This window comes from Eptesicus fuscus, chromosome 6 (genome assembly GCF_027574615.1).
Source record: "Eptesicus fuscus isolate TK198812 chromosome 6, DD_ASM_mEF_20220401, whole genome shotgun sequence".
In the NCBI taxonomy this organism is placed as follows: Eukaryota; Metazoa; Chordata; class Mammalia; order Chiroptera; family Vespertilionidae; genus Eptesicus; species Eptesicus fuscus.
The window spans coordinates 69,995,542-70,009,420 of NC_072478.1; the positions used below are offsets into that span (position 1 = coordinate 69,995,542).

The following is a 13,879-nucleotide window of genomic DNA, read 5'->3' on the forward strand; positions in this document are numbered from 1 at the left end:
CTAATACATGATATTAATAGGGGAACTCCCTGGTTGGGTTACAGGCTCAATCCTCAGTATGGGGCATGCAAGAGGCAGCTGATTCCATGCTACTGGTTAAGCCCATCAATATCCTTATCCCTGCCTACCCAAGGATTTGTCCTTCCCACACCTGCAGCATTCCTGTTCAAAAATCTGCATTCTAGCCCTAACCGGTTCGGCTCAGTGGATAGAGCGTCGGCCTGCAGACTGAGGGGTCCCAGGTTCGATTCTGGTCAAAGGCATGTACCTTGGTTGTGGGCACATCCCCAGTAGGTGTGCAGGAGGCAGCTGATGGATGTTTCTCTCTATCCCTCTCCCTTCCTCTCTGCAAAAATATCAATAAAATATATTTTTTAAAAAACAAAAACCCTGCATTCTAACTAGGCATTTCCTTACAGCACCATGACAAGTCTATCCTGAGTCCACCTACTCTGGAAAGGCAGGGATGGCACTTCATGAGGGAGCTGGCACAGAGGAAGTGATGTGGACTTGAACCCCAACCCAATTTATTTGTTGGATGTTCTTGGGCAAAACCCTACCCTCTGCTGTGGGAAGGTATGGAGAGGATAAAAGGAATGAAGTTCAGCACCGTAAGTGTGGCTCAGAGGATGAGCATTGACCCATGAACCAGGAAGTCACGGTTCAATTCCAGTCAGGGCACATGTCAGGTTGCCAGCTCAATCCCCAGTAGGGGACATGCAGGAGGCAGCCGATCCATGATGTTTCTCTCATCACTGATGTTTCTATCCCTCTCTGAAATCAATAAAAATATATATTTAAAAAACAAAGATTGATGTTCAAAGGTGGGTACTCATCTTGGAATGTGAAGTGCTTTGCCCACTGGAAGAACTGACATTCCCTGAAATGTTATGCCCGCTGATAGAGTAACTTTACATTGTACAAGAAGTCTTTTTTTAAAATTTTTTATTGGGAAACCAATGTAACAAACCTAGGCTTATTGAAAATGAAATCAGTAACTAAGACTCTGCAGGCCCCATCCCCAGCCAGCACCAAGACCTCTGCTTGCCCTGATCCCAGTTCCTCGAGCCCCAAAAAGGACATCTATGTGAAAAACCTGGAGTCAACTTCAGGACCACTTTCCCACTTTGCAACCCCCTCCATCCCACCCTCAATTGACACACACACCCTGGATCAGCAGGCTGGGTTTAGGCCCAAGGAGGTTCTCAGGGTGGCAGAGAATCACAGCTATATCACAACCTGCCTAAAATCCCAAGTTAGCAAGGAAGACAAAAAGAAAACTGGCTTGCCCACCCACTCCCCTCCCTGCAGCCACCCCAGATAACAGCCTCACATCCCTGATCAGTAACATTGTGATTCTGAGGTGCCAGTGGGACTCCCAGTGGCTTCAATAGCCCCTAGGAGATTACTGCAAAGGCCCAGAGCTCAGGAGAGGGGGCAGGCATTTGCCCCACCACCTGCTCAGTATGCTCCAGCTGAGCTGCTCCCCTTAGCTTGTGCCTGGGGTGCCTGTGACCGCTCTTCCCTCCAGAACATCCATGGCTGGGAATCAGTCCTCCTGCCAGAGAGAAATCAGTTCCAGGAGGCCTCTTCTCCCCCAGCCTGGGAGGAAGGATGGCTACACCAGCTTCTTGGCTTCAAAGAAGCTCTTGAGGTGTCGCATCTGCCAGACACCGATGGCTACGAGGATGAGGGTCTGCAGAATGGACCACCACAGCACCCGTTGGTTGGTGCTCTCGCTGGTCTGCCGGAAGCGCTCCTCTCGCCACTGTGGGAGGGGAGAATGGAAGAAGAGCCTGAATTGGATGGGCCCCACCTGGGTCTGTTAGAACTGCTGGGTTCCCTCCCTGGAGGATGGTCCAGCCAACTAGTTCTGCACAGGTTACCAGTCAAATGCTGCAAAGAGACACCCCACGTGGGGACTGTCTTCACCCTCACTAGCCAGATGACCTCAGGTAACTTAAGTCTGTTTGCTCTGTCAGTTACAGACTCCCAGGTCCTACCCTGGTGCTTAGAGGAGAGGTAAAGTAGTTGTGATATTACCACCAGACAGAGCTGTCCTGAAGTGCCTAGGAATGAACTTGCTCTGAGTCCTCCACTCAGGTCTCCCAAACTGCTCCTTGAAGATTGTGGGCACAGGTTGCAAATTGGTGTCCAGGGGCTGCACCTGGCCCATACATGTGTGTTGTTCGGCTCACACAGTATTTTGCCAACATTTAAAACCAATGAATTTTTCACACAAAAAACCTGGACCTCTAGCTCCTCTTAAAACGCAGAGCCAGCTAGCATTTCTACAAGGCTGTCCTTGGCTGACAACAGCAGCTGTCCCTGGTTAGGCAGGTTACTATCCTACCAATCCTTATGGTCATAGATCCATTAATGGAACCTGCTTGCTCCTGGACACTGGTGAGTTTGAAACCCCTGGGATCACCTAGAGCTGTGGTCGGCAAACTGTGGCTCGCGAGCCACAAGCGGCTCTTTGGCCCCTTGAGTGTGGCTCTTCCACAAAATACCACGGCCTGGGCGAGTCTATTTTGAAGAAGTGGCATTATAAGTTTAAGTTTAAAAAATTTGGCTCTCAAAAGAAATTTCAATCGTCGTACTGTTGATATTTGGCTCTGTTGACTAATGAGTTTGCCGACCACTGACCTAGAGCCATGGAAATAGCACCCAAGTTTTGGTATCAATTCCTGCTGTCACTTTGTGTAACTGTGTGACTTAGGGCAAGAACAGCCTTAAGAGACTGTCTCCTCAAATACAAAATAGAGTTAATAATAGCCATCCCACCTTTTAGACTTGCAAAGTAGACAACCTGGTAAGTTTCATAATAAATCTGACATGTAACTCCTGGCTGAGCCAGTAGGCAGTTTCTAAGAAGAAGCCCACTGATCCGAGCCTAGCCACTCACCCGCTGATAGTTCTGTTCTTTCTGGATCTGCTCTACTTGCTCCACCAGCTGTCGTACTCGTAGTTGCAACTCACTCAACTTGTCTTTGGCAGCAATTTCTGCATAGTCATTGGCGTGTTCACCCACCTGAATGTCCAGATGAACTCTCTGTGCACAGACAAGGAAGATAAAGACAATCAGGAAGCTCTGCTCCCTCTTCATGCCAAGGACTGACAGTTAGTCCACCCATCTTCCTTAAATTGCTCATTAAGCCAACACTGATGAAGCCTCCTCAGTGTCCAGCTCTATGGAGCTCTAGACACACAGAAAAGAATAAGCCTTGGCTGATGCTCTGTCCAAGGTATATGCAAAGAGCTCCACATACTCATCTCATACACACAGTATCACCAGTCCTGTCCTGAACAGAGGCTAAAAGCTAAACATACAAGTCCCATGCGAGTCCACTTACCAACATGCCTCCAGCAAAAAGGGAGAACTTGGTGGAATTGGAGTGAAGACAGATCTGATGCTCGCCAGGGGTATGGGATGTGAAAGTGAACCTGCCTTCAGAGCCATACTGCCGGGCCAGAATGACCTGGAGAGAAAGGGCTTTAGTGAGTTACTGCATGGAGCTGGATGGTGCTGAAGGCTTTAAACCCTTTGCACTCGCTTGCTTTTTTCTCGATTTCTTTATTTTAATGCTAACCGTGTCAAGTCACACTTGACATCCGAGTGCAAAAGGTTAAGTGCCTCAAAAATCGGCAAGCAGAGCTGCAGACATCCCACAACACGAAAAGGTCCAAAGCTGCTCAGAAGCAGTTGCCAAAAACTTGTCTGAAAACTATTTGGAGTAGGGGTAAAAAAAAAATCAGGCATAGGTTGGCATCTGACTGCTCCTAGGAAGAGTTTTCTTTTATTCATAGCTCATGCCCTTTCAATGATTTTGGTGTAATTCATTTTTTATGTGACAGCTAAAGGGTTTTGAGGGTTTTATGGTTTTAATCTTTATTTGTCAAAATTGAAAGCTGCTCATTCTTTTTGGAAAGTACACTAGTGGTTCTATGAAATCCTAAAGTGTAGATGCCACAGCTTTAGAGTTGGCAAAATTGTTTCTCAGCACCACAATTAATCCTCTTATCACACTTATAAGACAGATGAATTTCCATAACACAGACCAGTAAATGGCTTAGGGAAAGTAACTAACTGACTTGGCGGAATCATGCAGCAGTCAGTAAGAGGTTGAGAGGAGAGCCAGTATTGCAACAGTCTAAGTTAAGTCTGGAGCGAAAATCCGGGATTTCCCCACATAACCGTTTTTTACCAATTTAGCAGATGTGGCAACTAGGAGGGGAAGTATCAGCGCCTACTTGGTCTAGCACTTAAGTGCAGAGCGGAGGACTCAGCGGGGCAAAGGGGGCCGACTCACCTTGTCTTCTGGGTCCTTCACCTCCACGAACATGCCAAGTCCGGGGGTGGCTGGCTGGTACTCCTCCCGCTGCTTGTCATACAGCTGCGTCCGGTAGTTTCCTGGAGGGAAGCCGGGCGAGCCCAAGTCAGAGGTGACTCCAGGTCCGCGGCAGGTAGAGCACGGCGAGGCCGGCTGCTCCCGGCTCTGGAGCGTTGCTGACCCTCCCACACCCCGCGCCCCAAGACCACATTCTTGTTCCCAACTGTCCCCTTCCCCCCGCACCTATAACCATGGTCTCGTCCGGAATCTCCTCAATAAAGCACTTCTTCTCTGTCTCCCCGATGTGAAAGTAGAGCGCGCCTCCACGGGCCGCAAACCACAGTAGCAACAGAAGGGCCCGAACCACCCAACCCAGCCCCGCTCCCAGCCAGGGCCTGACGACCCGCACACCCAACTCCGCAGCCATCTTGCCCCACCTGACAGCGCAGCCGCAATTGGCCGCGCCACGTACCCTTGCCGCCGCCGCGGGGCCTATCGGGACAGCGAGTTCCGCTGGGGCGGGGTGGGGGAAACAAGACTATAAATCCCGAGATGCCTCGCGACTATGGCGCGGCAGTACGTGATTGGGGCGCGGCTTCTACCTGGAACCGAATTGGAATTGAAGTCACAAAATGGGAAGTTTCTCTCCGTCGGGCCCTCGCCGCGGCCCGGCGACTGGTGATTATCTACTTTTTACAGATGATGAAACTAATGCAGTTCGAGGTTTCGGAGCGAATTATGAGTAGACACAAGATTCGAACCTAGGATCTCTGATTTTCCTGGCATAGCATCTGCCATCATGGGTTTGCTTCTGTATTTAAAAATTCAGCTTTGAAAAAAATGACACAAGCAATGCTCAGATTTATCTTCAGATGTTTTTCAAAATAGAAAAGAAAAATCACCGTCTCCCTTTACCACTTTTTTGCCAAACCTCTATCACTCTTAAATCCGGTCTGTATGGTTTCAGGAATCCTACCATCATCACCAATGTTTACTCCTCCACGAGGCCTTTGCTGCTGAATCCTGGCTCTTCCCTGGACCCAATGTATTCTGTGCCCCAATGGCTGGCAGGATAAAGGACCATAGGGCTTTTTGGGACAGAACAGACCGGTTTTGAAGAGCTCTGCACTAAATGTGAGATCAGCAGGGGTCTGGACCCTTCCCTTCGTGACCTTCCTGAATTTTACCCAAATTTCAGTGTGTTTTGGCAGCTCATCGCAAAGTTGCATAGAAGCTGGAGTTTTTTCCCCCCTCTATTTGAGATTCTTTTTGTTTCCTTGGGCCCTAGGGAGGGAGGTTTAGTGGGAATTTGTTCACATTTCCCCATCATTGAAAAGTCTATCTCATTCTTCTTAGAAATAGTATTTCATAATATGATTGTACTTTATTTTTTAAGCATTTCTCTAATGAAAGTGATTAAGGTTTCTTTCCCCTTAGTTATTTGCTCTTACAAATAATGCTGCAATAAATATCACTGTTCATTGTCTGTGGCCGGGTAGCTCAGTTGTCCATACCCCATGGTTGCAGGTTCCATCCCAGATCAGGGCACAAACATGACTAAATCAATGAATGCAGAAATAAGTGGAACACTAAAGAAATGTTTCTCTTTCTCTCCCTTCATCTCTCTCTAAAATTAATATATATATGTATATTTAAAAGCATTAAGTTTATATATACATATATATGTGTGTGTGTTTGTGTGTGTGTGTGTATATATATATATACACACACACATACACACACACACACACTTAAAAGCATTAAATTGGGTATAGTTTTGTTGATGAGATCTCAAAAACTTGGTACCAATTTACAGTCCCACCAGCAAATGTGTCAGAGTGCTTACTTTACTGCACCCTGGTCAAATGTTCTCAACCCTTTTTTTATTTTGTTTTGTTTATTGATTCTTGAGAGAGAGAGAAACATCAAATTTGTTGTTCCACTTATTTATGCATTCATTGGTTGATTCTTTTTTGTTTGTTTGTTAATCCTTACCCAAGGATATTTTTCCATTGATTTTTTTAAAAAATATATTTTATTGATTTTTTACAGAGAGGAAGGGAGAGAGATAGAGAGCTAGAAACATCGACCAGCTGCCTCCTGCACGCCCCCCACCGGGGATGTGCCCGCAACCAAGGCATGTGCCCTTGACCGGAATGGAACCTGGGACCCTTCAGTTCGCAGGCCAACGCTCTATCCACTGAGCCAAACCGGTTTCGGCTTTCCATTGATTTTTAGGGAGAGTAGAAGAGAGAGGGAAAGACAGAGAAACATCGATGTGAGAGAAAACACATCAATTGGTTGCCTTCTGCATGGCCCCGACCAGGGCCTGGGCCAGGGAGGAGCCTGCAACCAAGATACAAGGGACCTGAATTGAACCTGGGACTCTTTGCTCTGCAGGCTGACGCTCTATCCACTGAGCCAAATTGGCTAGGGCAGGGCTTTTGGTTCATTCTTGTATGTGACCTGGCCAGGATCAAACCCACAAACTTGGTATAATCCAGCTGACACTCTAACCACTGAGCAACCCAGCTCAACCTTTTTAAACTTTGCAAATTAATTGGATGAAAATTTGTATTTTTACTATCCTTTTAATTTTTATTCAGATACTGAACATTTTTTTACTGGTCACTTGTTTTCGTCTACGAACTGCTGGTTGATTTTTCTTAGTGCTGTTGTAACTACACATTATTAGTGATGATGTAACCACTAAGAATTAACAAATGATTAAAGAATTAATAAATGATAACATTTTATAATATTCATTTCAGGTATTTTTTTTTTCTTTTTTTTTTTTTTCAAATATATTTTTTATTGATTTTTTACAGAGAGGAAGAGAGAGGGATAGAGAGTTAGAAACATTTATGATAGAGAAACATCGATCAGCTGCCTCTTGCACACCCCCTACTGGGGATGTGCCCGCAACCAAGGTACATGCCCTTGACCGGAATCGAACCCAGGACCTTTCAGTCCACAGGCCGACGCTCTATCCACTGAGCCAAACCGGTTTCGGCCATTTCAGGTATTTTTAAAAATATATATTTTATTGATTTTTTACAGAGAGGAAAGGAGAGGTATAGAGAGTTAGAAACATCGATGAGAGAGAAACATCGATCAGCTGCCTCCTGCACACCCCACACTGGGGATGTGCCCGCAACCAAGGTACATGCCCTTGACCGGAATCGAACCTGGGACCTTTGTGTCCGCAGGCCGACACTATCCACTGAGCCAAACAGGTTTCGGCTCGTTTCAGGTATTTTTTAATTAAACTTTTTGCATTGAGATAGTTATAGAATCACATACAGTTGTAAAAAACAAAATAATGCATAGAGATCCAATGTATCATCATCCAGTTTCCCCCAATGGTATACATCTTGCCCAAATGTAAATGTAATACCATATCACAACCAGGATACTGACATTGATACAGTCAAGTAATATAATATTACCACAAGATCCCTCATGTTGTCCTATTATAGCCACATCACTTCTCTACCTCCTCATCCCCTCCTTAATCCCAACTACTGCTAATCTGCATTTTCTAGTCTATACTTTTACCATTTCAAGAATGTTATATAAATGGAATCATATAGAATGTTACCTTTTGAGACAAGTCTTTTAAAACTCAGCATGTTCTAGCTGGTTTGGCTCAGTGGATAGAGTGTCGGCCTGAGGACTGAAGGGTTTGATTCCAACCAAGGGCACATGCCTGGGTTGCGGGCCAATCCCCAGTAGGGGGTGTGCAGGAGGCAGCTGATCAATGATTCTCTCTAATCATTGATGTTTCTATCTCTCTCTCCCTCTCCCTTCCTCTCTGAAATCAATAAAAATATATCTTTTTTAAAAAAAAACCCTCAGCATAATTCTCTGGAGATTTCTGTTTTCTGCATGTATCAACAGTTAGTTTTCTTTTGTAAAAAGTAGCTATTTCACACAAAATAAAGATATAATTTTGTAATATCAACAACTGAAAGGGGTGAGAACAGAGCTGTTAAAGAAGGAGAATTTTTTTGCACAGCCAGTGTGACTCAGTTGGTTGAGTATTTCCCATGCACAGAAAGGTTGCCAGTTCAGTTCCCAGTCAGGGCACATGCCCGGGTTTTGGGCTTAATCCTTGATAGGGGGTGTGCAGGAGCAGGCGATCAATGTTTCTCTCCATTCCTCTCTCTCTAGAAATTAATAAATATTTTAAAAAGAAGAAAGTCTTTGGCCCTGCCGGCGTAGTTCAGTATCAACCTATGAACCAAGAGGTCATGGTTCTATTCCCGGTCAGGACACATGCCTGGGTTGCCAGCTCGATCCCCACCCAGTGTGGGGCGTGCAGGAGTCAGCCGATGGATGATGTTCCTGTTTCATCGATGTTTCTATCTCTCTATCCCTCTCCCTTCCCTTCTCTCTCTCAAAATCAATTTGAAATATTTAAAATAAATAAATAAAATACCAGAAGCTTATTCTCACAGTCCTGGAGGCCAGATGTACAAAATCAAGGCGTCAGAAGGGCTACACTCCTTCTAAAGGCTCTAGGAGAGAACTCTTCCTTCCTCTTCCAGCTTCTAGTGACTCTAGGCATTCCTTGGTTTGTCTACATCACTCTAATTTCTGCCTCCATTTTCTCCTTTTGTGTCTCTGTCTTCCCTTCTGTGTCTTATAACAGCATTTGTAATTTGGATTTAGGACCCACACAGGTATTCCAGGAAGACCCCATATCCAAGTCCTTAAGTTAGCTATATCGACAAAGACCCTTTTTCCAAATAAAGTCACATTCACAGGGTCTGGGGGTTAGGACATAAACATATTTTGTGGGGGCCGTCATTCAATCTACAACAGAGATGAAAAATGTACATATGATAGGGTACCAAGTGACTTAACAAATGGGTTAATCAGAGCTCTCAATATTCGGGATGGATGGATGGATGGGAGGGAGGGAAAAGGGATATCAAATAAGTCTTTATAAAGGAAATAGTATTTGAGTGCAACATTGTAGAAATGCAAAAATGTACAAAGGATTTCAATATAATTCAAAACCCCTTAATTATATAACAGGGTAAGGTAAAGGCTTTGAAAAAGAAAGGAATCAGGGAAAATAAGTTGTGCATGAATGGAATGAAGCCAAGAGGGAGGTCAGATCAAACAATGGATGGAAGTGAATATACTTCTACTACAAGTTTTATAACTATAGAAGCAGACTATAATCAGAGTCTGCAGACTGGTGGCCTGCAGTATATTTTCTTTGTCCTGCACAGTGTTTAAAATTTTTTAAATAAATTGCCAACAGTAACAGTACCAAAGTTTCTGTAGTATAAATTTTGGGAAGAGTTGGGTAGGAAAATTGGTTGAAGAAGCTTGAAGCTGTTTTGCAACACTTGACATAAAGGGGAGGATAGGACAGTTATGTATATCTAGGGGTATGATGAAGATTACGAGGAAGGAGTCAGCCTCTCTCTGGAGAATACTGTCTTAGGCAATCACTCATGGATGAAAAAACCTTTGTGGAAGTCTAGGTTTCCAGAGGAGAAGTTCCAGCAAATGGAGCAAAACAAAACAAAATAAAACAAAATGCATTTTGAACAGTTTGACTTTACCTGCCTCATCTATAACCCAAGGCAGCTGGTGATTTATCCAGTGGGATAAAGTAAGAGCATGTGAGTGAGCACCTGGCTTCCCCAGCAGTGCAGGACTCTGCCAAAGAAGCCCATTTCTTCCTTGTTCCATCCAGAGTGCTGAGTTGTGAGCTGCATGACTGGTGGGTGGGAAGGGGCCGGGAGATAAGACACTCAGAGGGAATTAGAGGAATAGGGATCCCACTAACTATATCACGAACTTCATTAAGAAGCCTGCACACAAGCTGCTGGGGATGCTTTGCCTGTGGGTGCCCCCCAAATGGCCCACAGACCCTGCCAATGCTCTGGGTGCTTCCCTTCCTCACACCCCATCCTGTGGCTAGATCTGTGTGTGTGCTCCTCATGGTGGTGAGAGAAAGCTTTGGGAGACAGCTAGTACAGAAAACTGGCCAAATCAGCCAGCCAGGGCCTAAATTAGCCAAGACCACAAACTTGAGCTTTAGCTTTACCCTTGGAAAAGCAAAAGGGAGGTTATCAGCACTGGGTCTGGGACATGGCAGGTTGAGAGAAGGCACACAAGCTTATGAATTCTTCCACAAGATGGAGCAAGAAGGTCTGAGAGAGCCTCAGAACCCCTAGCAGGGCTGATGGAAGGTAATTTTCTCCCAAAGCAAAGCCTGGAGGAGGTGACTGCTACTTCAAATGTGAAGACAGCAACATAAGACTTCAAGGAACATAAAAAAATCAAGGAACATGACACCATCAAAAGATTACAATACCTCTAGCCGGTCTGGCTCAGTGGACAGAGTGTCGACCTGCGGACTAAAGTATCTCGGGTTCGATTCCGGTCAAGGGTATGTACCTTGGTTGCAAGCTCCTTCTCTGCCTGGGCCTTGGTCAGGGCTTGTGCAGGAGGCAACCAATCAATGTGTTTCTCTCACATTAATGCTTCTCCCTGTCTTTCCCTCTCTTTTCCTTTCTCTCTAAAAAGATCAATGGAAAAATATCCTCTGGTGAGGATTAACAAACCTTTCCCCCCCACACACACACACAACACACACAAAACACACACAAAAAAGATTATAAGAATCTGGTAACCACTGCCAAGATATGAACATCTGTGATTTACTTAATAAAGAAGTCAAATATCTTTTGGCCCAGCCAGTGTGGCTCAGTGGTTGAGTGTTGACCTATGAACCAGGAGAACGAGGCTCAATTCCTGGTCAGAGCATATGCCTGAGTTTTGGGGTAATTCTCCAGTGTGGGGAGTGAAAGAGGCAGTTGATCAGTGATTCTCTCTCATCATTGATGTTTCTATCTCTCTCTCCCTCTCCCTCCTCTCTGAAATCAATAAAAAAACATATTTTAAAAAAACCTCTTATCTTTAATCTTCACATATATTAGTTAATTTTCCACAATAGCCTTTCTTCATTCAAGCCACTTCTCCAGGTCTTCATTTTCCTATGGGGGCCCCCACGTATGGGTAAAAATCTATACAGTTGACCGTGAACAATGGGGCACTGACCCCACCACATAGTCAAAGATCTGTGTATAGCCCAGTGGGTGTAGCTCAGTGGTTGAGCATCGACCTATGAACCAGGAGGTCACAGTTCCATTCCTGTTGGGGCACATGCCCAGGTTACTGTCTTGATCCCCAGTAGGGAGTGTGCAGGAGGCAGCTTATTGAAGATTCTCATCAGTGATGTTTCTCTCTCCCTCCCTCCCCCCTCCTCTCTGAAATCAATAAAAACATAATTTTTTCAAAATCTGTGTATAACTTTTGACTCCCCCCAAACTTATTAATAGCATACTTGTTGACCAGAAACTTTACCAATAACATAACCAGTTGATTAATACATGTTTGTATATGATATATATTATATACTGTATTCTTACAATAAAATAAGCTAGAGAAAAGAAAATGTTATTAAGAAAATCATAAGGAAAATACATTTACAGTATTTATGGGAAAAAAATCCACATATAAGTAGACCCATGTTGCACAAGGGTCATCTGTAAGCCTCTCTCCTATGAATCTATCCTCTGCCAATTTAGTTCTCAGGCCCAGCCAGAGGCCCTAAGAGGACAGAGGTAAGGTTTTGCCTCCCTATGGTGCTAAGGTCTCCATTTACTTCTCACAGTCCTAAGAGACACGGCTTTTATCCTCATTCTCTAGGTGATGAGACTGAAACCCAGAGAAATCAATGACTTTCCTAAGGTCACATGGTCAGTGAGTGGCAGAGTTTAGATTGCAATGTACATCTGATTATCAAGCTTTTCAACTACCATGTACAGAGGAGTGAGTTAGAGATGGCTTCAAATAAAAGACCTTTAGAATGGCCCACAAATGATCAGTACAAGTGTATCAGGTCTAGGAGGGTGAGGAAGAGAATACGAAAAGTGTTTGAGCATATCGAAGTTGTAAGATGGGGCTGGAACCCAGGGTTCAAGGAAGAGAGAGGCAGGGAAAGAGGCTGCTGCAGGTCCTAAAATACCAGGCCTGATAACTTAAAACTTATCCTGTAGGTGGGAGCCTCCTGGGTTATCCTCAGTGTGTGCGTGTATGTGCGTGTGCATGTGCGTGTCCGTGTGCATGTGTGTGTGTGTGTGTGTGAGAGAGAGAGAGAGAGAGAGAGAGAGAGAGAGAGAATGGGGGGACAGCATGGAGGCTCAACTGGAACAGCAGTTCTCAATATCACTGTGTTTCAGAATCATATGGGCTGCTTGTAAAAAAAAATCAACTGGAACCCACACTAGAGGGTCTGATTCAACGGGGCTGGAGAGAGGCCCAGTGATCTGCATTTAAACAAGTTTTCCAAGTGATTCTGGTGCAGGTGGTTACTTAAAGAAACTCCAGTAATCCAGAGGGAGTGAAGAAGCAAGGAGAATAATTATGAGGGAGCTGTCAGAGATAAATGATGAGTCTTAAACTCCAATGGTAGCAAAGAAAATAGAATCAGCCTAACTACTATGGCAGGATAATGTTTTCATAATGTTCCCCTTCTTTTTTCTAGTAATTCACCCCCACCCTCTTTCAAATAGTTGGTCCATGGTGTGCTCATTGCCCCTCAGGGGTGGGATGTGACAGGGCAGAAAACAAAATAAGGAATCATTCTGGAATGTGTTGGACTTGTTTCAAATAATACAGGAGTTGTGGGGAGTGGTTATAGATGAATTAGGACTGGTCATGAGTTGATAACTGTGGAAGCTGAGTGATGGCTGCAAGGGAATTCATTATAGAATTCTATCTACATTTGTCTATTTTCAAAAACTTTATTAAGAAAAGATTTAAGTACTTCTGTATTTGGTTTCAAAAGGACTTAGGGAAAAGGAGTGGTCTCAGACAGCCAAAAAGTTGCAGGAAACTTCATGAGCCAGAGAATAGGGAGAACCAGTCCAGGTGAAGAGGTGCCACTGGCAAGATACTTCTGCACTTGGGAGAGAGTAACTCATCTGCTCAGTGTATTTGGGGAGAATATGGTACAGGCTCTGCTCTTCTTCCTCTTAGGATATGCCTGCCTGCAGGGGGTACAAATTCACTGCCCCTCCAGGGGCTCTGGGAGGGAGGCCTACCTAGTCAAGCACTCCCATCACAGGGAGAGTGGGGGAGTCTGCTTAACTCAGGGGCTCAGTAATATACTAGTATAAGCCCACAAGAAGCAAATGCTTGGTCTTTGTCAGTAATAAGGTAATAATCCAGACTCTGCCTGCCTATACTTTGCTTCATTTTCCAGTATGCTTAGGACCTTAGTCAGAAAGACAGTGCCATCTATTTGGGTCCTCCAGAAACCCCAAAATGAGGGCTTCAGGTGTCTGGTGAAAAGGAAGGAAGGGAAGGTAGATGGAGGGAAGTGATGAGAGCACAGAGGGAGGGGCCCGAGGAAGGAGCAAAGAATCCAAGAGATTGGAATGCTGCCCTGGGGAGCAGCAAAACCCAGCGTGGAGATGACTCTGAGATACATCTAGGCACAAAGGACCTTAGGT

General features: G+C 44.9%; 1 protein-coding gene across 1 annotated transcript; it reads right to left on the reverse strand.

Moving 5' to 3' along the window:
- Positions 1–928: 928 nt before the first annotated feature.
- On the reverse strand, positions 929–4,788 carry TMED9 (transmembrane p24 trafficking protein 9). The gene is made up of 5 exons (XM_008143168.3): positions 4,578–4,788; positions 4,314–4,414; positions 3,357–3,482; positions 2,909–3,055; positions 929–1,768 (listed from the first exon to the last, which is right to left on the reverse strand). The coding sequence occupies exons 1-5, from the start codon at positions 4,759–4,761 to the stop codon at positions 1,619–1,621; spliced, it is 708 nt and encodes a 235-aa protein (XP_008141390.1). The 5' UTR covers positions 4,762–4,788; the 3' UTR covers positions 929–1,618.
- Positions 4,789–13,879: the final 9,091 nt, after the last annotated feature.

Bases quoted from the DNA above. Each gene is read 5' to 3' on its own strand.
- TMED9 (XM_008143168.3), bottom strand. From the start codon at position 4,761: ATGGCTGCGGAGTTGGGTGTGCGGGTCGTCAGGCCCTGGCTGGGAGCG. The intron at 3,056-3,356 runs GTAAGTGGACTC...GTCTGTGCACAG, and splicing joins TTTTTGCTGGAGGCATGTTG to AGAGTTCATCTGGACATTCA. The intron at 1,769-2,908 runs GTGAGTGGCTAG...CCCCTCCCACAG, and splicing joins AAGAACAGAACTATCAGCGG to TGGCGAGAGGAGCGCTTCCG.